The following is a 25,504-nucleotide window of genomic DNA, read 5'->3' as shown; positions in this document are numbered from 1 at the left end:
CACGACAGAAAGTTCACATAGTGATGCGCTCGCAATTCTGGGGGAGGTTCTTTGTAAGCGAGCAAATTGACGCAGTGCGGGGAAATTAGACATGGGCGTTTCGCGCAGTGGTCAAGCCGGTTTCGGGGGCAAAAGTTTTTCCCCACGGGGAAACTTACTTCACGCGTCCTGTGTTCCTGGCTCATTGAACCTTGGCTATGTTTGAATTAGCAGAACACCCGTTGCAGAAAGGCGTCGTGAGGATTCCGGGTGGTGGGGGAATTGCCGGAGAGCCTCCGGTGCGAGGATAGAGTAGACACCCGAAAGTCACTAGTGCAGCGGGTCGGTCGTACATTAGCGTCTTTACTTAAGCAAGCTCCTCCTCTTTAACCTTAAATCATGATGTACACCTACATATTATCAGATCTCGGATTGTTCTACTGTTCTACTAGCCTAGGTGGTAAATATTGGGGACAGTAAGCAGATCACGGGGAGCCCCTCATCGAGAACATGAGCGCTCCCAACTAGCCCGTTCCGTTCTCATCGTGTGTCTGGCCCTTCACTTGTTCCAATGCGAATTGCTCTGCTGCGTATTAGTATTCGTAGGAGTCCAGGCTAAAGAGATGACGTGACTATTTGATCAACTCTCTCCCCTCTCCGTTCTTCACTTTCTTTCTTTCGGTGTCTTCGCTCTCCAGATCTCCTCTTTTGGGCCGTCTGATTCCCTTCCCTCCTGGCCTTCTTCGGTATCTCATCTGATGGGAAATACTCTCACTTGACTATCGTCGCCCACTGTTATCCACATCACCCTCACATCACTCATCACAACCGAGCTCTCTCCTGCTACTCAATTTCCTGCTGCTCTTTTTCCTCCTTTCCATAAGTCAGTAAGTGTCTATTCCGGATCGACAGTTTGGCAACCGAAAGACGTGATCTCGGTATTGTATGGTGAGAAGTGCTAGAAATCGCCACAGCTTGCCTAAATTGAATCCACGACTACCACAATCCCTTTTATGTGCGTTTACATTGCAGAAGTTGTTGGCACCGTAGGCGTGGTTGAATCCCAAGTGATCGGCGCAAGTGTCGGCTTGGCGCCGGTGAAGAGGTGCATCAGTCAGGCCAGTCCAAATCGAGTGACACCGCTATAGTTCATAGCAAAAACCAGATCGATTAGCCAGTAGCGGCAATTATTGCCCCACTTGGCACTACCAATGGCGTGGCCATGTGGTGCTGGAAAAGGGGGGTTGGACGATGGCTCCGGTCCTTACCCCGAATTTCCGAGCTCGACCCACTTGACCGCCGTTGGCTTTGGGCTAGACAGACTGCCAAACATCGACGGCCTGTCGCCTCCATGTGCTATCCCGGAATTCCGAGCGCGGAGACGGCGGCGAGACAACGTCCCGGAGTCGTTGCTCTCTATCGTTTTGCACCTAATATAAACTCGCGCGCGGTCGACGTCCTTGCAAGACCAGGGTCGTCGTTGACGGATTGCACCAGCAGAAAAGAAATTCTTCGAGCGTCGAGTGTCCTGGATCTTTACTCTTTCGTCAAACCTTTTCATTTCTGTCAGCTGCTATCTCCAAACCGCCAACATGTCACAACCTGAGGAGGCGAAACATGATCTGGCCGCCCTCGATGAGTTCGAGGGCCTTGTCCTGGCAGACGTTACCCCTAAACTCGAAAAGTGGTGGTTTCAGTATCCACACCTGCTCAAGCTGAATCTGCTGTTACTTTGCGCCTTCTTGGCTCAGTTTACCTGTGGGTTTGACGGTAGCATGTTGAACGGCATGCAGTCCTTGCCTTCGTGGAAAGCTGCGTTTGGTAACCCGGTAAGCTCGCCCAAGTGTCTCGGGTCCTCGACCAGTCTGTTAATACCCTAGACAGGAAGGTGCTAAGCTGGGCACTATGGTCAATGCTATCAACATTGGTGTGCTGGTTTCCGTTACCTTCTCCTCCCAGTTGTGCGAGATCCTCGGACGCAAGAAACCCATCACAATCGGTACAGCTTTAATTACTATTGGCTCTGCTCTTCAGGCTGGTGCCCAAAGCTTGGGCATGTTCATTGCCGGCCGCATTATTATCGGTTTGGGTACCGGCCTCGTGGCCGTCGCTGCTCCCCAGCTGATGACGGAGGTCGCGTATCCAACCCATCGTGGAAAGATTGTTTCTCTATATATGACACAGTGGGTTGTGGTGAGTTTCGCTATTCGCCGAATGGGATGCCAGTTATGCCTGCAGGTCTACCAATAGTATGGCGAAGCTAACGCGGCACTTCTACTTAGGGCTACTTGATCGCAGCGTGGACTACATTCGGCACTTTCAAAATGGATTCCTCTTGGAGCTGGAGGTTACCCAGTCTCTTGCAGGGTGTTCCGTCAATCCTGCAGCTGGTGCTTAGTATCTTTGTACCGGAATCTCCTCGTTGGCTTGTTTTCAAGGACCGACATGAAGAGGCCACGAATGTACTCGCCAAATATCATGCGGGCGGCGATCATAATTCCCAACTGATTCGTTTCGAAATGCTTGAAATTCAGGCGACGTTGGAAGAGGAAAAGAAGCAGAAGGCTATCCAGTGGAAAGAGTTTATCCGCACACAGGGAAATCGAAAGCGTCTCTGGATTTTGTTGTTTATTGGCTACGCTGCTCAGTTGTCCGGCCTTGGTCTGACCGGATACTACCTCGCCAAGATCCTTGATAGTATCGGCATCACAGATCCAGAGACTCAGCTGCTCATTAACGCTATAGCGGCTATCTGGCAGCTATGCTGCTCGGTATTCTTTGCTATGCTTATCGACCGTTTTGGCAGACGAGGATCGATCACCTTTGGTATGACTGTCATGCTTCTTGTGTTTATCATCTGGACAATTTGTTCGGCTCTTAATGAGCAGAGAAACTTCACGGATCACCCTCTCGAGCTGGCTGTTGTCGCTATGATTTTCCTGTTCCAAGTTGGCTACCAACCTTTTGCCATCGCCACCGTGCCTTATGTTGTGGAGTGTTCTCTCTTCTCTCTCCGGTCCAAAACAGCTATGATCTTCCAATTTTGCGGGTACACAGCCAGCTTTTTTACCAGTTATGTGAACCCTGTCGCCATGGACAGCATTGGCTGGCGCTACTACATAGTCGCCTGTGCCATTCTGGGTTTCGAATGCGCATTTGCGTGGTGGTATTTGCCAGAGACTAAGGGCAAGGGCCTTGAGGAAATCGGCGAAATTTTCGATGGCGACGAGCTCTTGACGGGTACCCAGGCAATCACCAAACATTATAAGGAACAGCATGCGACCGACAATCTTCGCGAGAGGAAGACTTTTGCAGAGCATGTCGAAGTTACCAACAACGACTGAGCGCCAAGGGAACTGGTGAACAATGTAAATGATGAACAGAGTAGTACCTTGAGCTGCAGGCACAGAATTAATAATTGTATGTGCTGCTTGAAAACATTCGAGCTCCAGAGTTGGAGCATTGCTTAAAAATCGTAAGGCATCGTGAGCGTTGAGTGGACTGTCTGCAGGCAATGATCCCATTCGCACTATGGGGGCTACAAAAACCTGCTTCCTTCTACGTAATCTTTGTATTCCGCTCAACATGCGGACATCATTTTCATCAATCAGTTTTCTTTGCAATAAATGCAGAAGATTCGTTGAATGAGCCAAGGCAAAAAATACCTTGCTACGTAGAGTGAGTAAAAAGGCATGCAGCCCTTGAAAGAAAGATTGAAGACAAACCCAGAAAAAATCGTACAAAACGAATTAAGAAGGAGTCTAAGGTGACTCATATTCACCCAGTGTCTGAATGGCCATCCGACTCTCTGAAAGTAGACCAAGTCTGACTGAGAATAGGTTCTAGGCCATCAATTATATAGAACTGGGCTCCTATCGTGATTATGAGCTATTTAGGGGAAAATATGCAGACTTTCCAACTTCATTGGGACATCCTAGCTGTAGTGAGGAGTATGCGAGTTTTACGAAAGACATCGAAGAGACTTATAGAATTACCATTGTTATGACCACATGAGAAGCTAGTCTTCACTAATGTTGCAACTACAAAAATTGTATAATCATGCTGTCAACCTGTACAACAGTGTCCCGAAGCCGAGTCCGTCAAATCCACCACTGTCGGGGCCATAATTGCCCCCACCTCCTTCAACGCTTGCAGTGATATTAGCGTTCACGTAATCTCGGTACTCTCCAGTCCACGACGCATTGAGCCCTTTCAGGTCATTGTAATGGGCATATAAAAGCTCATATCCCGGACGAGCGTCACCACGTGAGTCGCTGGAGATGACACTCTGAAGACCCTCGGCACTATCATAAGAAGTATATGGAACGTCGTCTCCGACATTATATTTGGAGCAGTACTCAGCTCTGTATTGAAGTACGCCTTTGGTTAGCGAAAAGTAATAGCAAAGACTTGAATTGACAGATATAGCCAATAGGGAAACGTGGTTGAGATTACATACCCATTGAGAAAAGCATTGCCAACAGCAGCGAAGAGGTCGGTACCCTGGTTGTATGCCTGTTGGGCCAGGACTCCCGCGAGAGTGAAATCCAGAGTGGCATGGCCCTGGTCACGGCCAGCCTCCTGACCTTGAGACAAGATCTTAGTCGAACCCGACTCGGTATAATTGGCTATGATGAAGTTGGTGCCATTTCCGACTGCTCCGTGGCCCCATCCATCGTAGAAGTAGTCCGTTACAAAATCGAATTTAGTTGAATTGTCATTCAGAATGCCAATGGCTAACATCGAGGCCATGTTGCATAAATCCCAGTTGGCGTAAGGGATATCTGCGGACCCATTATGAGTTCTAAGAAAAAACTCATTCTGCGCTGCAAAAACATCCTCCATCATATTTTGAAAGGTCGTGATATCCGATGAGGACCAGCCGGAGTAATCTCGCATTACTTCGGCAGCGTTGGCAAGTTGGTAGCCGTAAATACCATTTGCCAACCATTGATCTGGATCCCCTCCAATAACTTCCAATGTCGACCCCCACGAGTTGAGTATGCTCACTGCAGCATCACCATAGGTTGAATCTCCGGAGATCTTCCAGCGAATCGCAAGCTGGTACATGGCTGCAGCATCCTCATAGAGCAGTTGGTAATTTTCGGCATGAACGCCGTCAGAGCCCCTATAAATTGCCGAAACAGCTTGCGACGTATAGGTGCTTTGAGCATACGTGCTATTTAACAAGAGCTCCCAGTCTGTGTACCAGGGAGTTGTTTTTGCATTCACATAGTTTGTAATGCGTGTAAAGTCATCGGCGGTGTGTAACGCGCCGGGATGGACAAAAGAAGCCGCTATGAATGGGAGCGTAGATACGAATAACAGGAGGGACTTGGCCATCTTGCATCGCATTTTGTAATCGTATATTGGGACTTTGGATATTGTTTGCAAGAAAACACAAGAGTACTGACCAGCGGAGGATCCTTCTATTTATCCTAGAGCCACGCTGTAGAAAGTGTCTTTTAGATCTCCTGATATGCGCCCCATTACGCCTTCGCCCCACGGCATCCCTTTCGTTACATTGAAGCGGACGTCGTTAGCCGGAAATGGCTCCGCAAACCTTCCCGGAAGTTCCCCGCATGAAGTTGATGATCATCTCCAGTTTCTTGAATATCCCGGAACCGGGCCATTCACCGGTCTGATATATTGAAGAAAGTATGAAATGATTATAGACATCGCTTCTACAGCAGTGTTAGTTACATTTCGTTCAGAATCAGCTTATGTGCCATTAAGAATACGAGAAGCAGATGTTTTTTTGGTTTGTTTCGATATTACTGCGACAAACGAATAACAGCTGGAGAATAACTCTCTGACCTATGGTTTCGAGTGTATTTCTTGCTTTGGAAAGATAATGTAGAACCTTGCATTCAAAGCTCGCTCCTGTCTTGTAGAAGAGACTTGGTTTGTGGAAATTTGCTTCGACTGTGATTTCGGTTTAGTAAGACTTGGAAACATGAGGTTCATAGTAAGACTTGGAAACATGAGGTTCATTTTTTAAGAATTTAAAGGTATTAATTCGATACTGCTCATTGATGTTTCCCAACGACCCTATCAAGGCGGTATCCTTTCTGTTCTGTTTGGGAAATAAGAAGCTACATTAGTCAAGACGAACATTCAATTCTTTACAAGGCTGCAAGAAAAGCATTGTCACGTTGAAGCCCATTTGAGTCAGCTGAATAGGACCTTCAATTTGTGAGAAACCTGTTTGCTTCGCATATTTCAAAGTTATGAGCGATTGGTCTATTATCTTACGCAAATAATGTACTGGTGACCTTAGTGTGGATCTCAAAAAAAAAAAAAAAAAAAAAAACAAGAATTGAAATAAAAAAAAGCAAAAGTCGATATGCTCGATATGCTCGATATGCTTTGAATTTCGAGTTTATTTACATAATGTTTGCGCCACATTACCGTAATTCCGTGGTGACGTCTATAATAATTTGGGCAACTTCGATTGTCTTCGTCAACTGGGCCATGTGCCCTGCATCTAAACGGACAATCTTGCTGGCAGCTAATCTCGCCATCTGCTCTTGGACCTCAGGCAGGATTCCCTTGTCTTTATCGAGGATAATATAAAGGCTAGGAACATCGCGCCACCCGCAGTATGTTGTGACTCCATCCCATCTAGCTGGCTGATGCTGCAACTTAGTGATCCATTCCGTAGCCTCTGAATCGGTCATATCGTTGAAAAGAAGATTTCGGGGATCAACACACGTGAAGTAGCTATTGTTCTGCTAATGTGTAAGTCAGTTTCATAATGTCCAACATAGTGGAAAGGGTGCAAAATGGGGGCCAAAATGACAAATAGCCTGAGATACTCACGAAGAATTGCATTGTTGATGTTGGCTTCGTCTCGAATCCTTCCGGCCCAAAAGCACATGACATGAAAATGATGCGTTTGACACCACCCCTCTTGCCGGCAGCATGCATTGAGGTGGCTGTAAGGCCTCGCATAGCCGCACTACAAAGAAAACCACCTGCGGAATGCAGGAAAACAACAACACCATCTGACCCAGCTATCTTGACGGTAGCAGCAAGGTCTCGGGAAATAGCAGCGGTGTCATCTTTCACTGTGAGGCCGTCGGCGGCTGTTGTGCCAGTGCTAATAAGCCTCGTGGTATGAACAGATAAGCCAGCATTCTCGAGTACTTTCTTGAGCGGTTGAAAGGCTGCCGGGCCTTCCCACAAACCAGGAACGATGAAAATCACTGGCGCCATGGAATCTCAGGAGCCATAAGATGGAAAAACTTTTTAAGCTTATGCGAATGCGACAGGGTGTTGAGTGCGTATTAGACGTCAGAAGCCCGTGACAAGTTGACAAGTTAACAACTAATCTGAGCAGTTTTTTCAAGCAGTTATTCAAGGTGATGCTCGCTATGCTTGGTCTTGGTGTATACCCAGCAAATCTGTGCCCCACCTCATGCTCTGTCTGACTGCGGCATGTCGGGGCATTCAGCGGAGTGACATCCGACCGGAAGATCGCACGGACGAATGGCCGAAATAGGCTAAGCCTTCTTTTCGGTTTTCAACCTACACCGTTGAAAAAAGCCACGAGGAGAACTTCGCCAGTAGGCGCGAATTTTTCAATGAAAGCGCCATCTTATATGCATTCCCAGTGTCCAAAACCACAGGGGGATGCGAGGACTCAGTTGCACGCTAACATTCCCACCAAGGTTGGTCCTCATCTCGGATATCATTTATTTAGCATTGGCTGGCCATCAGTGCCCCGGATTTTCACATCTTATTTTTGCCAAGGAGGAATCTGACGTAGAAGGGAGTGGGCAGTCACACGATGACTAGATTAAACAAATTTTATATGTGTACTGAGTCTCTACCACCAGGGTAAGAAGGTATACTTTTTCTATTGCAGGAAATTTATAATCCTTTGTTTGCCATCAATCACGCAGTCTAAATTCCGCATAATGGAAGTCGGCTGGCTTCGTGCACTTCCGAAATTCTGCGAAAGAATACAATCCCAGTAACATACCCGAGAACGCTAGGCCGATGGGTGGTGGTCTTGTCATGATCTCGTTACTGACTTTTCCCAACCACTGGGGCTCTAACGTCTCATCCTCCGTCGCACCAAGCTCCTTGAACCCGAACTCATACTCAGAGTCGCTGCATTTGATCAGGAGAACAACATCCGAGTCAAACCCAAGAAGCTTGCGCTCAACTATTTCGCATTCTGCTGATCTGAAGCGAATAATTCTTGCTCTGGATGTGGCATCTTCGTTGGTTCCATCATGCACTTTGCGGATCCCAATACTGCTGTAAGTGAGGTAGTTCCACCAGACCACGGATCCCGCTTCTTCATGTTCCGCTGTTGGGTGGAACGAAAGCTTGGTCTCCCAGACGCAACACCTGTGTGTCTGCTTCCGCAGAAACAAGGTCGGGCTAGCGGGCGCCGAGAGGTTATAAGGCCCGCCATGCAGGCGCAAACAATTTGGGCTGTTCATAATAGTATAGTCGACCTTCTCCGTTGTATCTATATTAATCCAGTGTCAGAGCTTACTCGAACAGGATGAGCGTGAAAGAACTAAAAGGACGGATAGCCGGAAGAACTCTGGTGAAGAGATCGGTACCCACGTACTTTTTCTGTACCATCCCAAACTTAGAGAAGGCTCAGAAAAGTCATCTCTCCAGAGAGTTCGCGTGAGAGGTTCCGGCTCAGGGCCGAGGCAAATTTTCTGTCCATGATTGATGATCGGCCACTCATCGATCCACTGCACCTGGACAAGGAATGTCTCTCGCCCTGAAGACGATCGGGTTGGCAACTCCATTCAAAAGTCTTGATTTCAAGTGCCACACTCACCGAAAACGGAATCTTGCCACACGCCGTCGCTTTTTCGAATCGGTCGGACTCCAAGAAGCACGGCCCACCATTGTCCATTCGCATCCTCGACAAAGTCCACATGCCCAGTGTTTTGTACCTCGTGATTAGTAGAGCTGCTCAGCAGAGGGTTATTGGGGAAAGACACCCAGGGCCCTAAGATCCCATTCTCGCTCCGGAACACCCACACAGAGTGTCTTGAGCCAGTGCCACCCTCTGCTGTGAGAAGGTAATGATACCCTCTACGCCGAAAGATATGTGAGCCTTCGGAAATTCCAGATGGGGATTCGCGAATCATCACTGGCTTGGAGATCGAGTCGCCCGTTTCCAAATCTATCTTGCAGATGTGGATGGCATAGTCGAGTCTTGATTCATCTGCATCAGGTGGCCGATCGACCTTTACGTGAGTGGTAGACAGATACACGCTTCCATCGTGTTCCCAGAAAAGCTGGAGAGCTCGTTAGCATCAGGTATGTAGACGACACATGTTCTATGAAGTTCAATATAGAATAGTCGGAGACTTACGTCTTGATCGAATCCCACCATGTCAAAGTACACAGGGTCTGACCAAGATGACGAGTCCCATATGTTCGTTGTTTTGATGTAGAAGCCTCGGGGAAATGTGCGTTCGCCTTGTTGGGGACGGAATCGGTCGAAGCTGGATGTGGCCAAGTAGAACACATCATTGTGATATCTCAAGGTTGGCGCCCAAACCCCACCTCCTGGCTCAGAGGCTGCGAGGTGAATTTGACTCCTCCTAGTCAAGGCATGGCCGATGAGCTTCCATTGAACTAGGTCTTTGCTATGGTATATGGGCACTCCTGGAAAGTATTCGAAGCTGGAAGTAGCAAGAAAGAAGTCGTTACCAGCACGAGTAACAGAAGGGTCTGGATTGAATCCAGGCAGAACTGGATTGGGAAGAGTCATATCTTGCAATGTTTCAATTTTTGCGTTTCCTTCGGAAATGTAAAATCAACGTACTTTTGTAGAAGAAATTGTCTGGTCGAACTACCATAACTTCGTATGCATATTCGGCATGTCGTTTTGCTCTTTATCCTCGGAAACCTTCCTTGGCAAGCGGGCTAACTCACGGACGCAACTACGTTTCGGCTACTACGTTCCAAGGCGCGAGGGTAATTGCCCGCAGTCCTCTGCGTGTTTCGGGAAATTTGTCTTTTTAGTCATTATTTCCCATAATCTTCCCCCATGGGAAATCTGGGGGTAACTACTCCCGCCCACGGGAATTCCTATTACTGACACCTATCTTAGTTCTTTCATGGATTGGAAGATATTTAACTCTCTAATATAAAAAACCAACGAAATGAGTGTGTGTATCATAAAATATAACTTTGAGACGGTATTATTCGACATATTAACTTGTAATTATTGATTAATAATGTAGTTGATAGTAGGAGGAGTAGTGGGTGGATCCACGAACCTCTGCAAGACCCACATTAACGGTTTTGGCGATGTGAGGTCCTGGTCGGCCCATTTACCGGCCATTATCCCGGTCTCAAGCACCCGATGTATTCTCAGGAACAGGTCCGTTTATTTCAGAGATTGTTTTGAGGCTTGCCATTCTGCTAGCCTCAAATTGCCATGGTCACTTGCAATGCCGTGAGTCCGGGGTTAGTCCGCGAACCTCTGACGAGGTCCTGACACTCCGATCTTTACCCCGGATTATTCGCACGACAAATTCAAGTTTTCATGTGCTTTCGGCAATTATAGTTAGATGTTACTACCTGCAAGTCGTCGCTTTTCCTACAACCACCTAAGTGTTGAGGGTTCAAAAATTTCGTTACCGATTCTGTCCAGTCATGTCGAAGGTCCGTATTTGATCTGTTCATTCTGAAAGATGATTACCAATCTAATACGTGTTCCCAGTTCATCCCGTTTGCCATTTGGGCTATGGTAATGCCATGGGTAACCATATGCAATGCACTTACCTTGGACATTCCGGGTATTTTTGGACCCATTCAACAACTTGGCTCTCAGAGTGGCCTCGACGCAGCAAAATTTTTCAAGGATAAACCAGGAGACTTTGTCCATCCAGGAATTTGGCACACTCATGAAGACCTTGAGCGCATGCGCAAAGGTGTGCTAGAGAAAAAGGAGCCCTGGGCTGCCGCGTACAAAGTGTTCAGCGATGACATGTACTCTCAGGCCAACTACTCCATGCAAGGACCTGAAGCGTATCTCTCTCGTGGTCTGGTTAGCAACTACACCTCATTTACTAACGACGTTCGTGCCGCATGGCAGAACTCTATCATGTGGTACATCACCAAAGATCACGCTCACTGGAATTTGACTTCCAATATCCTGAACGCTTGGGGCTCCGAGTTGGTGGATATTGTGGGTATTGACCGGTCCCTTCTGACTGGTCTGGAAGGAGACCTTTTTGTGAATGCTGCCGAAATCATGCGTTGGGAAGGTAACTGGACAGAGGCCGGCGCTGCCTGGTCTGGCGGCTCTGGCTTCAGTAACCAGTTATATTGGCTTTTCTCACGCCAGTCGGCTGTGATCGGCCAAGCAAATTATGGAATGGTTAGCATTAAGTCTCTTTTGAGCTTTGCTGTCTACCTTGACGATGTTGATCTGTACAACTATGCTATCAACGCGTACATAAACGACCGCTGTGCTAGCGTATTCTCGCTCTACAGTCCGACTACAGGCCAAAGTTCGGAGTCGGGTCGTGACCAAAGTAAGATTTTGTCTAACGTTATCTGGATCTTTCCCAGTCAAGCTAACTTACGGATGACTAGGCCACGCAACCTCCGGCATCGGGTGGACGGCTCTTGCAGCCAAAACCGCACAAAGCCAAGGCTCCGACTTGTTCAAACTAGGAGACAATCTTCTTCTCAAAGGATCCGAGTACACGGCCAAATACAACCTAAATTATACGGTTGAATACGATCCATCCTGGTATCGCTGTGAGGCTGTCCTCGTTGATGGACCATGGGAGGCTATTTCAGATGAAGATCGAGGCATAACTAACCAGCGGCCCATTTGGGACATGATGTACTACGAGTATGTGGTCAAGCGAGGTCTCCATGCCCCTTACACAACCGAGGCGTCCAAGACGGAGGGCTTCGAGGGCCGAGTCTTCACAAACGTGGATGACTTGCCTAGCTGGGGCTCTCTTGTGTTTGCCTATTAGGCGGTTGCATCTCGGTTGAACTTGGTGGACCCAGAAGTAATGTGAATTATGTACTGTACTTTAAGTTATTAAGGAAGAACGTATTTTCGCCTATCGAATTAGGTCATCAACAGCTCTATAACAGATACAAGTCACGACCTGCTCATCAACTATCCTATACTCTTAACAAATAATTTAGACAGAAGTGTCCGCTATTGACCATTGATTTTGACATTCACCCTCATTGGGCGACCCACTTTATTAGCCTTTCAAAGGCTGTGTGCTCACAATGCATAATGATGTATTATGTGCTTGAAAAAGTTTAAGGAAAATCGCTTCCTATTCAAATGGAAGAAAGAAACTATACAGGAGAATTAACCGCCATTGCCATCTCCGCTATCATGCTGCTCCCGTGGCGCGCATTCAGAATCGCTCTGTAGTATTCATTGCCGGAGGTGCTCCGGGAAATCGTCCGGTCACAAGGTAGGTCCAAAAAAAGGATAACTTTAAAATGCTCTAATATTGACTCCCTTCGAGCCTTTCTGATTGATCTGAAAATACATTTACCTTGGTGGCTGCATAAATGGAATACGCGAGGTGAGTTACTTCCTTGAGTCTGTTGTTGAGGTTCACAACACTCATAGAATCTAAAGGGTAGGAGACTCCGGTCTTTACGTATCTAAGGTTATTCTCGGTACCGCTAGCTTTGGATCTTCTCTCTGGCAAGACTGGGTCTCGAACGAGGATGATGCGTTGCCATTGCTTAAATATGCCTTCGACGTCGGAATCAATACCTGGGATACGGTACGTTTTCTGCATGTTAATGGATGTATTAGTTCTGAAAGTTTTGTCTGCAGGCCGATGTTTACTCGAACGGTCGATCCGAGGAGATCATTGGCAAGGCGCTTAAAGTGTACGGCATCCCACGAGAGAAATTTGTGATTCTCACAAAGGTCTTCTACGCACTTGACCCTGACGGCCAAAGTCCAATCGCTAGTTTGATGGACAAAAAGCAGCCAGGTCTGGTCAATCGTGTGGGGTTGTCACGCAAGCATATCTTATCTGCAGTTTCCGAAAGCGTGCGAAGACTAGGAACCTATATTGATGTTCTGCAAATCCATCGGTTCGACAAAGATGTCAGTTGTACTGAGGTTATGAAGGTTTTGAATGATGTTGTGGAAAGCGGACAAGTGCGGTACCTTGGTGCCAGCTCCATGGCGGCATGGGAGTTCCAAAAACTTCAATACACTGCTGAGAAAAACGGTTGGCACAAGTTCATATCTATGCAGAACTACTACAATCTACTTTACCGTGAGGAGGAACGTGAAATGATCCCCTTCTGCCGAGACAGTGGCATCGGGCTGTTGCCATGGAGCCCCTTGGCTCGAGGTGTGCTAGCTCGTTCCTGGAAGGAAAAAAGTACATTTCGCGAGCAGACAGACAAGTTGTTACAGAGCCTTGTACGCCAGAACGAGAATGGAGCAGATATGGAGGTGGTTCAACGCGTTACTGAGATTGCAGAGAAGAGAGGCTGCAAGATGGCCACTGTTGCCTTGGCATGGTGTTTGCAACAAGGAATGTATCCAATCACTGGTCTGGGAAGTGTGCGGCGTATAGATGAGGCTCTCTGTTCAATCTCTTTTAAATTATCACCGAGCGAGGTGGAGTATATAGAAGAGCCATATCGACCGAAAAATGTATCTTACTGATAGCTTTCTATGTTGAGGAGTTAATTGCCGCTCTGAACATACACGAAACACTGCAGTGGAACAGTATCTCCCCGTATTTAAAGGACTAACCTTGACAAGCATATAAAACATTGTGTGGGATAGCAAATAACAGGGCGAGTGCGCGTGGGAAAGCAAATAACTGAGCAATTTGTGCTCCGGTATTGAACTTGATGCGGAAGTTGGCAACGGCCATTTGGAAGAAACTGTGAGATAGATTGGAAGAAGGTCTAAATTCAAGACCGACCAGGACCAACTCTTGCCGGTGGCAACCCCGGCTATTCTCCCGTCCTCCGTGAGAGAGTCGCCAAACGCTTCAACGTTCTCCAGATGTAGCAATGCAGTTGACAGTGTCAGGTTCGGAACACGTTTCTTGACTTCTCTTATCATGGCCTCTCCATTCTATTTTTCATGATCTATGGCGTTTCACTTCCGCCTCTACCTGTTGCAATGCAGGTTGTTGAAGATTCAAAATGACTGGCATGCAAGAGCTCAGTCTAGTTCATAGCCTTGACTTGGTGAATTAATTGACTCGGAAGTACTCTGATCCACAATACCACACTCGTTCGTGGCTCAAATGGCAGACAGATCTGCATACAGTCCGCTCTCAGACCAGGTAAGCTACTTCCAGTCTAGCTATTGCGACGATGTTACTGGAAAAGGAAAATTTCTTATCGGATATTTCTTTGACGCTGGTCCATCTAGAGCTCTCCAACCTCATCTTTGGCCACCAGCTGCACCAAGAACTTGCGCAAGATCATTGTATGGAACACATCAGCTGTCTCTCCATCCATGGCTGTTTTGGTTGATGAGCAAGTCAAAGAACTATGCCACCAGGCACTGGGACGCTCCAAGTCATCCGCAGCAAGCTCAATCCTGGCTCATTTCCCAACAATACCTGAGCCAACTTGGGCAGCTGGATTCCTTGAAGCTCTGCCAGTGCAGTATCTTCTCGCATCGCTGAAGGAGCTGGCCGTCGTGGTACAGCACCATCCAGATATCCGACAGGCCGTGAAAGAGGCTGGTGACCTAGTGAGAATTGAGGCATTGAAATACATCAAATTGATGCCCTGCGAAAATACAGATTCTGATTCTCCAGCCGGCATTATGGCAATGGACTGCTTTCTGGCATTGGGCCTCCATGTGCCAACATTCTACCCCGTCGCCAAAGGTTTCCTGCTCGACTTCCAGGAAGAGCCGCAAGGAGCGCTATTGATCCTCAAGGGGCTCAATGGAGAAATATTCTACCTCCAGTTCTCTTTCATCATGTTCAGAAATGTGCTGAATTATTTTCGCCACAACAGGGTCCAAGGACTCAGTCCGTAGCCATCCTAGTCGAACGAGGATACTGAGCACGATGCTCCATTGAATGGCTATGTTTGTATGGCCCATCTGAAAAGTGCTTTCAAATCTAGAATATCTTAGTTAATGAAGGTCACTCCGTGCATGTCGCTTAGCTTTATCTACTCAGAATACCGTTGTGATAAGCCAATCATTCGAGGATGGTTTTAGCGCGATGCATTGGCCCAGTCGTCTCCGCAGAGACATTGAAATTATTGATCAGATCATAGTACCGTGAAGAGACGGAAAGTCCCGTTAGTTCTTCCACCTCAACAAAATCAACATTTTGTTCTGCCTTTCCTTTCCGGGGGGCGGGATAATGTCCGGGCTTTGTCGCGGGTCACAACAATCTCCAAGTCCTTATACTTGCCCCGCTGCCACAAGTCAACTTGATCTGTTATTGTGTTCACGAACATCTCATTTACATCTATCATAACAGAATTTTTCGGCAAAATGAAGGCTTTCAGGCGTTCTTATGAAATGTTAATCCCATATTGGTCCTTCATGTTTCTGTTTAACGTGTACGCAGCGACAACATCAGCTACTACAATAGCGGACCCGTTGGCTTACCGAAACATCAATGGTACATACCAAGCATCTGCTTCGGAAAATGTGACTACCTTGCTTGACTTTATCAATGGTCGATCCGATTTGAGCTCACTAGCAGCCGCGTTGAAAGTCTGTGGTGGATTTACAGAGGCTTTCGGCACTGAGGCGACATGGGACTATACCTTCTTCGCACCTAACAATGACGCATTTGAGCAATATACGGGGACATATTTCCAGGACAATGCAGGAACTCCGTGAGTGACCGCCGGGCATATATTATGTACTGAACTATTAGCTGATACAGGCTCCAGAAAAGGCAAGTGGTGGATGGGTAATACGATCATTCATCATTACGTGCCAAATACAGCCCTGGGTCTATCTTCTTTCAACAGTACATATCAGAGGTTTCAGGTAAGCGTAGCCTTAGCATGTGAAGAGGCTTTGTTGTTCAAGACTAGGTGTACTAACTTAATCAACAGACTTCCACTTATCTCTTTGTTGGAGCCCAGATTGTCGATGGAGAACTCACACTCAACCAAGTTGCGAAAGTAGTCGAGGATGATCTCCAAGTTACTAAAGTATGTAAAACCATGCTTGTTCATCAAATACATTCGCAGCCCTTTTTTCTCATTACTCAATAGGGCATGGTTCACATAATCGACAGGATCCTGGATCCTTCCGCGCAAATATTCAATACTGACCTTCCGGACATTTCGCAAGGATTTATCGCGGGGAGTTGTTCGAATGAGGATCTTCCCTACTGTTAATAGGGAGATCATATGAGAAAGGGGAAGATATTATCATCATTGGGATATGCTACAGTAATTTCCAGCAATAAATATGCCCCATCGCAAAGTCTCCAATCGTAATGGTTTACGAAACAACCTAGAGCCGATACTATAATTAAAGACCGAGAATTTACGCCTCTTGAGTATTCTCAATCTTAGCAAACTCAAGTTCTGATCAAAGTCGAAAATACGGACTTATGCGACAGCCATTTTAATACATTCAAATTCTCTGGCGGTCATACGCTTCTTAGAGCCGATCTACTTGATTAATTTTTACACATGGAGATCGAGAAATTAATGTCTAGGCCTCTGTAAAACAGTATTAAAGCTTGATAAAGTCTTCAATTGTGAATTTGTCTACATTGCCAACTTAAATACCAGCGTTTGATATGGTGCTAGCTTTGCCGCTATGGTGTGACTTTTGCCATAACTCTTTCCGGACCAAAGCTCCTTAACACCCTTAAGACCAGCGATGTTCAAGCCGAGGCTATTAAATGAGACCTTGTATGTCTGCTGAAAACTTTTCTCGTTGAAGAGCAGAACCACATGTCCATCCTGAATCTCCCCTGCCCACACCTGGATCGAGCCTTCTGTGCTTGCAGTTTCGACATAGTTCACAACTTTGCCAAGGGAGTCTTGGTTCAAAGCAATGATGTCTTTGTTTGTCAGGAGCGCCGTACTTTCATGCGAGAGGGTAGCAAGGTCGGTGCTAATGATCAGGGGAGACTTCAAAGCAGCCCAGAAGGTAAAATGCGTTTGCTGCTGGTAGATTGTCATGTTTATGTTGCCGATCTCGAGGCCATCCATGTCTGCCCAGTGCCCGGGAGTCTGGTATTGGCTAATCTCCCTCATTTTCTTGATGTTTGTCACAACAGAGCATCCTGCATAGCCGGTGTTTAGGCAATATGCAGTCTTGCAGGCACAGCCTGTCTCGTTGATGAAGCTGGCCGTGATATCTCCAGCCATCCGGTATGAGTGCCCGATGTCTAGATGGCTTGTTAACTTCCGCTTGATGTAACACATAATAAGGGATCTTACTTCCACCCCAATGCCATGGAAATTGATATCCCCATTCACAAACAGCGTAGGAGATATCTCTCCCAGAGAGCTTCAATGCGTCGTTCATAGCTATAAGGGTAGTATTTTGTCAATTAGACTCATTTTTTCATATGGATATCCATCAAGAATATAATTACGCGGGAGAATGGAATACATACCACCAAAACGGACCTCCGGTGCTTCTACCATGGAAGCAAATCCTCCACAGTTATCATATTTCAAGTAGTCAATCCCCCATTCGGCATATGTGAGAGCGTCTCTCTCCTCGTATCCCGAGCTTCCGGGATGGAAAGCGCATGTCAGCTTACCGCTGTCACCATAAAGGCCGATCTTAAGTCCTTTTGAGTGAACATAATCCGCAAGATTCGCCATCCCATCGGGAAAACGAGTCGAATTTGCCTGTAAAAACCCGTCGGGGGTTCTCTCAAATGCGGACCATCCGTCATCGATGCTGATATATTCATACCCAGCGTCTTTCAGGCCGAGGGTTTCGAAAAGCTGCACTGTGTTCTTGACGACAGATTCATTGATGTTGACACCGTAAGCATTCCAGCTTCCTGATATTAGCACTGGACACATATAGTTTATTTTCTGCCGCTTACGAATTCCATCCCATCTGAGGAGCTCGACTGGATGAAAAGCTGTCTCCGAGGACATTTTCAGGACGAATGGCAAGGAGCTGTATCAGCAATACCATCCACGAGGGTTTAAAATTGAGTTGCATATTTTCCGGATAGCTCTGTTTGAAATAACTCGAGTAAAATCCAAATTTACAGAAAGACAGATTAAAATCTGAATTACTGGAGGCTGTGAAATGTCCCTTTTATCACTTGCCTTAGAACAAGCCGGTGCATCCTCCGGCCTCAAGATGAGCGTGGCAATAAGAGGTTAGTTTGTTTCCACCAATTCTTCTTTCCTCAGGGGCGGACTAAGTGTCGGCTGAACTCCGCTGGCCCCTCAATGTTCAAAATTATTTACCAGTCGTTTCTTATTCATTACATGAGCTGTTTACTATTTCAACCTCTTTGAATTCTGTGGAAGGCAGTTTTGACAAATGCATATAAAACTTTCAACCTATCTATGCTCTGAACGATCTGCTCCAACAACATGAAAAACTGATAACACTGGCTCCGACTCCTAGTACCTCAGCCATAATCGATGCCATTTATTAGCCCGAATATGCGTATGAAGATTACATCAAGATTCAAGGAAATAGGTGATGCGAGGTGGATGTAGGAGGAAGCTAGAAGCGGTGATTTAATAACAATCATGAGGGGCGAGGCGCAGCGGCCGATAAAGCGCTGGCATGACGGGCTGGAGGCGGTCGAGTTTCCCTGGGCGGTTCTTGTAGCAAGTTTAATAACAGTATGTAAGATGGTTGTATTCTGTTGAGTTTCTAGGGGCCAAGACCCAAATTATAGGTACAAGTTTAATCTTATTGCATCAGAGTGCGTATCAATATGGCAGGCTTGATATAGCAGCATCAACTTTCACATTGGCACAGCGGTCCTCACTCTAATACCTAAATCACCGCTGTATCAGCTGATAGTGGCTATGCACAGATGTCAATGGACGAATTTTTCAGAGATGCGATGCCATCCAATAACATATACTTTCAATTAATAGAAAATTGTTATCATGCAGTCTTTGCCTGTAACCCGTAGAAAGTCCCACATTACAACCATGTTCATTTAGATTGCAGTGCCTCCGAGTCTCTCAGTATTTGCTCCAGCCCCCGGATTTGGTTTTGCAAGTCATCACGTTTCTTCCTTTGTTCCGCGTCCTCGCCAACGAGATCATCCAGTTGTTTCTCTGAAAGACTTCTGACCCAGTCAATGCTGAAGCAGAAAACCAGACCAGATGGCCCCAAGAGATGGCGCTCAACAACCTGGATAATCACATTGTCAAGGAACCGCCATAGAGCCGCAAACTGGAAATAATGAAGATTTTGATAGGTGGAAATGACTTGTCGGAGCTTGTTGTCGATGATATAATAGAAAAATTGATTAAGGTCTCTTTGGGATGATTGCAGCCACTCCTTGAACGTTCGGTGGCAGGTCTTCATGCGCCCCAGTTCATTCACAATGGTGGCAAGCTCTTTTTCTGCACGACTCAGAGCCATCAATTTCTGCTCTTGAAGGTAGCGGCGAATTTTGCTGCGAATTGAAGGCTCGAGGCATGTTTCCTCCAGTAAGGTATCGGAGAAGCCCTGGATCCGGCGGGATGCTTCGGAAAAATAGATGTGAGCAAATTTCTCCCAAGATTTGATTTGTACCTTCCAAAGCCGCTCCTCAAAGTCTATAGGTGGCTTGTACCATAATCCATCCCCACGATTGTCATTCCACATTTTTAAGATCCAGGCAAATATGTCATCTGTCGCTAACATTTTTGCTTCCCATTCATTCGGAGATTCCTTGTAGTCAAGGTCATGGAGTCTCTTTTCCGCTTCGTCGGCACTCATATATTTGTGCTCCATGCCATTTTCTTCAACATGTGTCCGGAATTCCTCCTCCAAATTGTTCAGGCGTGCCCTTAACTTTGATGGGTCATTTGAAGGGCAATCCTCTCGATAAGCGCCAGAAAGCCACCTCTTGGCTAGGGTGTCGTATTGTCTCTGTATATCATCCAGGTAAACTTGCTGCAACCTTAATGTGTCTCTTGAGGGTCCCAGGTCACTCCAGTCACGTTTTGCGGAGTCGAATCGGTTGGATATCTCTTTTTGTATATCAGGAAAGCTCTTCTGAACGAGCCGGTATAGCGTATCAGACAAGCATTTTTTCAAGTTCACCACACCCACAAAATTACCATTCAAGGTTGACCATGGCTTTTGGGTGAACAATTGATGTTCTCTCTCGTCGCGCTCGCGATAAGAAATCGCATTCTGTATTTCCTCTGTGGTCCTGTTACGAACAGCAAACCAGCCAAGTCCTAGTTTGTATTCAGGTCTTCGATTCTTGAGAAGTTCAAGTGTCTTACTCCTTGTCAGATGAATTCTTCTTTGTTTCAAAAGATCGGTGAACTGACCTTTGCTTCGTCATGCGTTTGCAACATATCACATTTGGTGATTACACCGATTGTTCTGTGCATAGCACCCTCTTCCTTTACGAGACGGAGCACGACCTGGTTATGGATATCATCCACAGCCGGCATTACCGCTCTAAAAGGTCAGTGATCTGTTGGCTTGCTAATGGCTGTTGAGCTACATACAACACAATTGCGCGAGACTTGCTCATGTAGTGCCTAGCAAGCTTTTCGGAGATCTTTTGGTCTGCCCCAGTGCCGCCTGTGAACACAAAAGGTCAATAGGCTTTCAATGTAGAGAACAGGGAGTAAGCTGCATATCCATACCACTAACCAATCCCGGTATATCAATCACACTAAAATGCGCCTGGTCATGCTTGTAAACGTTGACCCTCATCACCTCTTCTCGCAATTTGTTTTGTCTATTGGTTCCGTTGATTTGTCCTAGCATGGGATTTGGGATCTGTAGTTCGGCAAAAAGTTCCTCCAGGTCCTCTTTGAGATGGTGGGAAACATCTGACCAGGTCTCACCAGAATATTCACGAGGTGCAAATAAATTAACACGTTCTTTCGACTCGATCGTAATTGAGTAGTGTGGCTGCATAGAAGAATCGCATCGATGAATCATGGTCTCTGTTGCAAAGAGTGTACATATACCATTCTCTACTGGAAACGGAAGTTTGGTAAGGGCCTGCAGTAGCGAGGACTTTCCACAGCTGGTGCTTCCCACAACGACCAGCTGTTTGCTGTCCCGGTCAGCAACAGGAACTCTCGGTTTTTATAAGAAGGGTAGGTCGTTTATCACCTGAGGAAGATCAAGACTATCCGTATCCAAGTCATAGGCGTTCCTCACATGGTCAATAAAGGCCAGCAATTCTTCACCTTCCACGCTGCCGAGGCTCCTCAGCACATCATCATCTGATTCGACCAGAAGGGTTTCTGAAAGGTTTTCTTCATTGCTGTTGTCTCGGAAAGATCCAGACGCATCCGAAATTGGTACGTTATCTAGAAAATTCGAGTATGATCGGAGTGTTTCTGGGGCCGTGATCGAAGTCATACTGAGGTCATTCGTAGGGATAAAGTCGATTCTTTTGGAAAGCGTGTCACTCTTCTTAAGCAATGCAATTTGGGCAGTTTGAGCCTTGGGGTCCAGGGGCTTTAAATCATATTGCAAATTAGCAGATATAACACGCCTGCAAAATCATGTGTAACACTACTTAGCTGAAGTCCTGTCAGATTGGTGGGCAATAACTGATGGAGTGGGCCGCAGATGCGCTAAATCTGGCTTCCCCTTGTCAACCCAACCCCCTTGTCAACCCCCGATGCTCTGTCGAATCGGTGTGAAGTTCGGCTCCAAAAAAAGCACTGATGTATTTAGCGACATGTTCTCCAAGTGGCTAGACTAAAATGGGTCATCCCTAATGCACATTTATCACCAACAGCGCTTAAGAATAGACTCTAACTGGATAACATTCTCACTTGCCTACGGGATCAACGGGTGGCTTAGCCTTGTAGCCATTTCACCCGCACATCAAGGCGCAGGCAGGCAGTCGATTGCTTCTAGATCTGAAAGCTCCCTAAGCAACATCGCCGGATATATCTGTGTTCATTTTGGGGTTGTATCATCATCCTAGCACCTAAGGCTTAGCGAATTGACATAAAATATCATATAGTGGGATCGCGATGTAGGCCAAGCAGCTGCAGCACGGCGGCGCAATGAGATGAAGGCCAGATGCAGCACCCAGCGAACCGTGCCTGTGAATGCTGAGTGATCTCCTATGACGAGGGAAAAAAGGCCAATAGACCAAAAGACAAAAGAACCGCCCAAAGCGCCCATTTGTCACTTCGCCTTGGGTAGAGTCACTGTCTAGATGTGGCGTGATCTTTTATCACCTTGTAAGAATTCTCACCCCGTTTCCCCCTCTCTCATTCTAGTCTTCGGAGTTCTCATCCATATCACTCACACTCATCCAAAGCGGATGATCTCATTTTTGTTTTCAAACAAAGCTCTGTTCAGCCAACGCTTGTGTTCAACAGGTCGATCTACCACACTTCCCTCCTTTCACTTTCAAAGAATGGGTTCGGCACCTCCTTCACTCCCTACCTTTGTAACTTTGTGATTTCTCCTATAAAGACCGTGATTCGGCCTCGTGGTTGCGCTTCACACTCCCCTCTAGCCCGTATAGGACATCGTCGGACATACCGGGGATCACCATGTCAAATGTCTCTGTGACCACGGTGTACTGGTAGTATCCACACCGCGCGATTGGCTTGGTCTTTTTGATATCCAGAATGCCATCTGTCAACACCTTGTCCTTGATATGCACAGCGATCACCCGGCCGATCACCACGTCCACAGTGCCCATCGGTGGATTTCCTGGCAGCCGCACGGTGGAGTGATATTCACACTCAAATTTGACAGGGGACTCCTGCACCATCGGGACATCCATCAAGGTTGCTGGTTCCTTGGTCACCTTGGCACGCTCGAATTCGTCTACCCCGTAGGGTACTTGCTCCGCTGAGATGTTGACTGCCTCGCGGAGGTCCCAGGTCGCTAGGTTCCAGACGAAGCGCCCGGTCTGCTCGGCGTTGACCACCGTGTCCTTGCGTGTGCCGTTGACGGTCTGATTAGAAGAGAACATCACATACGGCGGGTCGAATGTGAGATTGTTAAATTGAGAGTAGGGCGCCAGGTTGGCTTGGCCTTCCTTATTCTTGGTGGAGATCCATCCAATCGGACGCGGAACCACGCACGCCTACAACCGATTTAGCTGCAGGTCTTCAGACCAGGAACACCAACTAACCTTGAATGGATCGTGAGGGAGATTGTGCTCTGTTACTCCTGGTTTATAGAACATGATGTACTTGTGCTTGTTCTGTCCTTATGGAGGGGACTCACTACCTCTTATTTAAGGTCCTCGGGTCCCCCGCAGCCGAAGCATTTGCCGACGCCATTTCAGGCGGCGCATTTGTGCCGAACGAGCCCAGTAGTCGGCAACTATTCCGCATACATTATCAACAGGTGATTCGGACATCCGAGGCCGAGTGGAAATAATGAAACAATCTTTGTGCCTTGCAGGATGAAGACGCTTGCTGGTATTCACAGCGGATTATTGTGATGACCAGATCTCCCGCATTGCCGACGTCATGCTTAAAGAGCGACGGAAACTTGTACTTGTTGCGCGGAAAACACCGCTGAGCGATATATGCCTGTTGGTGCAGACTCTGCCAGTATAATTGTATTTAGCTATAAAGTATTAGATCATATATGGAAGTCAAACTTCAAAGGGCACAAGACTTTGATCGGTTGAGGTAGTTGTACGAGTGTATCCCGCCGTTGCATCTGGCCCATTTTATGGCCTTCTCTCACTCGTTTTGCCAGCACATCAGAGCAATCGGCCTTGATTGACTCATTTCGCAGCCTCATCATCACATGCGGTACCTTATCTTTGGGAAAACACGGTATCTCCACCCCATTCTCAGCGCATCGAGGAGTGTCTGTCAACAGCGCAACGCAGTTCCCATCCGCTATAATAGCCGTAACGTTCAGCTCGACAATCTTGTCCCGCAATGGGGTATAAACTTCATTGACAACGTCAGCGTATTGGCCCTGAGGCAGGTCCTTGGAGGAAATTAATTTTTGGAACGCCGGCACTAGGATGTTTCTTTCAACTTGGAAATCCATGCCCAGATTGTAGAAATCTATAGCTCTCTGGAGACTGGCTGTTTGCTCGTACTTCAAGGCCAATTTGACCAAGGCAGGTGGGTCGGTATACCAATCTCGAGGGCCAGTGGTCGTATTTCCATGAATAAAGCCTGCTTGGTTTTGGTCGAGAACACTGATGAATCCCTCCTCTCCCGATTTTCGCTTCAGGAAGATGCTGAGGTAAAATGGGACTCCTTTAACGTTGCCGATTTGCGCACGTCCGAGCTTTGAAATCGGGGTGTCGCCATGGACGAGGAAACTGTCGGTACCATCGGCTTTGTACGATATAGTAAACTGGTCATTGGTAACAGTGATGCAAACTGAAAGATTTTGATCGTTTAATGGTTTTCCATGGTAGAACCATTTAATGGGCCGGTCCGCCAACTTTTTCGCTGCGGTCCCGGTTACACCATTTCGAAGCAAAATTGTGTCGTTCGTCCCGCCTGTGTGATCTGTTCCTGGTTTATTTGATAAGATCACCGAAAATACAACGCCTGGGTGCAGATTCTTGACATCCAAGACCGTTGACCATGCCTGTGGGTTCTCGGGATCTTGCAAATAGAATTTCTGGCTAATGTAGGTGTCCTCATTCTTGAATTCAAGTAAATCTGATGGCTCTTCCATTCCGAGCCGGGTAAAGCTGAACGGTTGTGCCGGAATCGAAGTAGCGGGAATCGTGGGTATGGCAGGCAAATGGGAGATTTTGTGCTTGTGGGCGTGATAAGTAGCTTGCACCGACTGCTTAATATCTTTAAGCTTGCCCATACTGACGAACTCAGGCTTGTCCGGTCCATGTACCTGGGGAACTCGGGGCGTCACCAAGGCTTGCATCAGGCTGGCAAAGAGACAGGTGATTGTATAGTCAGGGTTCCAGGTTCCCCCGTTTCTTTTACTGCGTAGAATATCGAAGCACATTGTACTCCGATCATCTTTGTCGATGCTGTATTCGCGCTCGATGTCGACATTGCTCCGGAGTGTGACAGTAAAGAGATGAAGGACAGGAGGCTCGTCTGGATAGGCCTCTCGAATGATGAGTTCGCCAATTAGGGGCAGATGCGCTAACGCTCCGTCATTGGGGAACATGACAAAATTCCATTTGAATTTGTTGCCTGTTTCCTTCAGGACTGTCCTAAGCGAATGAAAATCTTCATTGACATCTTGGATCTCCCGGTGGACTCGAAGCAAGTTTTGCATCGTCATTTTCAAAGTGTTCTTTCTCTGTGATCAGACAGAAAAAGTAGCAGAACTCGTTATTCATATATCAACGTAATTCACAGCATTCATGAAACGAAAAAAATTCCTGATGTTGACTTATTATGTTTTGAGACATTGTGGGAAATAAGGCTTTTCCTTCCACAAAGAGTATAG

The 25,504-nt window shown here is 46.9% G+C and overlaps 10 protein-coding genes across 10 annotated transcripts; 4 read left to right on the top strand and 6 right to left on the bottom strand.

The window, feature by feature from the left end:
- Window positions 1–1,571: 1,571 nt before the first annotated feature.
- Window positions 1,572–3,323, top strand: PFLUO_LOCUS8354 (uncharacterized protein; the record flags this gene model as incomplete). The annotated part of the gene is made up of 3 exons (XM_073786080.1): window positions 1,572–1,808; window positions 1,864–2,172; window positions 2,262–3,323. 3 exons carry the CDS (start codon window positions 1,572–1,574, stop codon window positions 3,321–3,323), a joined length of 1,608 nt encoding a protein of 535 aa, XP_073642371.1.
- A 713-nt stretch (window positions 3,324–4,036) lies between these two features.
- Window positions 4,037–5,322, bottom strand: PFLUO_LOCUS8353 (uncharacterized protein; the record flags this gene model as incomplete). The annotated part of the gene is made up of 2 exons (XM_073786079.1): window positions 4,037–4,343; window positions 4,439–5,322. 2 exons carry the CDS (start codon window positions 5,320–5,322, stop codon window positions 4,037–4,039), a joined length of 1,191 nt encoding a protein of 396 aa, XP_073642370.1.
- A 1,064-nt stretch (window positions 5,323–6,386) lies between these two features.
- PFLUO_LOCUS8352 (uncharacterized protein) lies at window positions 6,387–7,197 on the bottom strand (the record flags this gene model as incomplete). Its single annotated transcript, XM_073786078.1, has 2 exons — window positions 6,387–6,713; window positions 6,802–7,197. The coding sequence occupies 2 exons, from the start codon at window positions 7,195–7,197 to the stop codon at window positions 6,387–6,389; spliced, it is 723 nt and encodes a 240-aa protein (XP_073642369.1).
- A 3,429-nt stretch (window positions 7,198–10,626) lies between these two features.
- On the top strand, window positions 10,627–11,966 carry PFLUO_LOCUS8351 (uncharacterized protein; the record flags this gene model as incomplete). The annotated part of the gene is made up of 3 exons (XM_073786076.1): window positions 10,627–10,635; window positions 10,694–11,510; window positions 11,572–11,966. 3 exons carry the CDS (start codon window positions 10,627–10,629, stop codon window positions 11,964–11,966), a joined length of 1,221 nt encoding a protein of 406 aa, XP_073642368.1.
- A 562-nt stretch (window positions 11,967–12,528) lies between these two features.
- Window positions 12,529–13,654, top strand: PFLUO_LOCUS8350 (CSG1/SUR1-like protein; the record flags this gene model as incomplete). The annotated part of the gene is made up of 3 exons (XM_073786075.1): window positions 12,529–12,542; window positions 12,599–12,749; window positions 12,803–13,654. 3 exons carry the CDS (start codon window positions 12,529–12,531, stop codon window positions 13,652–13,654), a joined length of 1,017 nt encoding a protein of 338 aa, XP_073642367.1.
- An 810-nt stretch (window positions 13,655–14,464) lies between these two features.
- PFLUO_LOCUS8349 (uncharacterized protein) lies at window positions 14,465–14,998 on the top strand (the record flags this gene model as incomplete). Its single annotated transcript, XM_073786074.1, has 1 exon — window positions 14,465–14,998. One exon carries the CDS (start codon window positions 14,465–14,467, stop codon window positions 14,996–14,998), a length of 534 nt encoding a protein of 177 aa, XP_073642366.1.
- Window positions 14,999–16,707: 1,709 nt separating this feature from the next.
- PFLUO_LOCUS8348 (uncharacterized protein) lies at window positions 16,708–18,066 on the bottom strand (the record flags this gene model as incomplete). Its single annotated transcript, XM_073786073.1, has 4 exons — window positions 16,708–17,336; window positions 17,389–17,478; window positions 17,568–17,966; window positions 18,012–18,066. 4 exons carry the CDS (start codon window positions 18,064–18,066, stop codon window positions 16,708–16,710), a joined length of 1,173 nt encoding a protein of 390 aa, XP_073642365.1.
- A 1,030-nt stretch (window positions 18,067–19,096) lies between these two features.
- On the bottom strand, window positions 19,097–19,756 carry PFLUO_LOCUS8347 (uncharacterized protein; the record flags this gene model as incomplete). Its single annotated transcript, XM_073786072.1, has 1 exon — window positions 19,097–19,756. One exon carries the CDS (start codon window positions 19,754–19,756, stop codon window positions 19,097–19,099), a length of 660 nt encoding a protein of 219 aa, XP_073642364.1.
- Window positions 19,757–22,556: 2,800 nt separating this feature from the next.
- Window positions 22,557–23,288, bottom strand: PFLUO_LOCUS8346 (uncharacterized protein; the record flags this gene model as incomplete). The annotated part of the gene is made up of 2 exons (XM_073786071.1): window positions 22,557–23,186; window positions 23,235–23,288. 2 exons carry the CDS (start codon window positions 23,286–23,288, stop codon window positions 22,557–22,559), a joined length of 684 nt encoding a protein of 227 aa, XP_073642363.1.
- Window positions 23,289–23,692: 404 nt separating this feature from the next.
- Window positions 23,693–25,336, bottom strand: PFLUO_LOCUS8345 (uncharacterized protein; the record flags this gene model as incomplete). The annotated part of the gene is made up of 1 exon (XM_073786070.1): window positions 23,693–25,336. One exon carries the CDS (start codon window positions 25,334–25,336, stop codon window positions 23,693–23,695), a length of 1,644 nt encoding a protein of 547 aa, XP_073642362.1.
- Window positions 25,337–25,504: the final 168 nt, after the last annotated feature.

This window comes from Penicillium psychrofluorescens (assembly GCF_964197705.1).
Source record: "Penicillium psychrofluorescens genome assembly, chromosome: 5".
Lineage (NCBI taxonomy): Eukaryota > Fungi > Ascomycota > Eurotiomycetes > Eurotiales > Aspergillaceae > Penicillium > Penicillium psychrofluorescens.
This window is presented reverse-complemented; position numbering and strand designations above follow the sequence as displayed.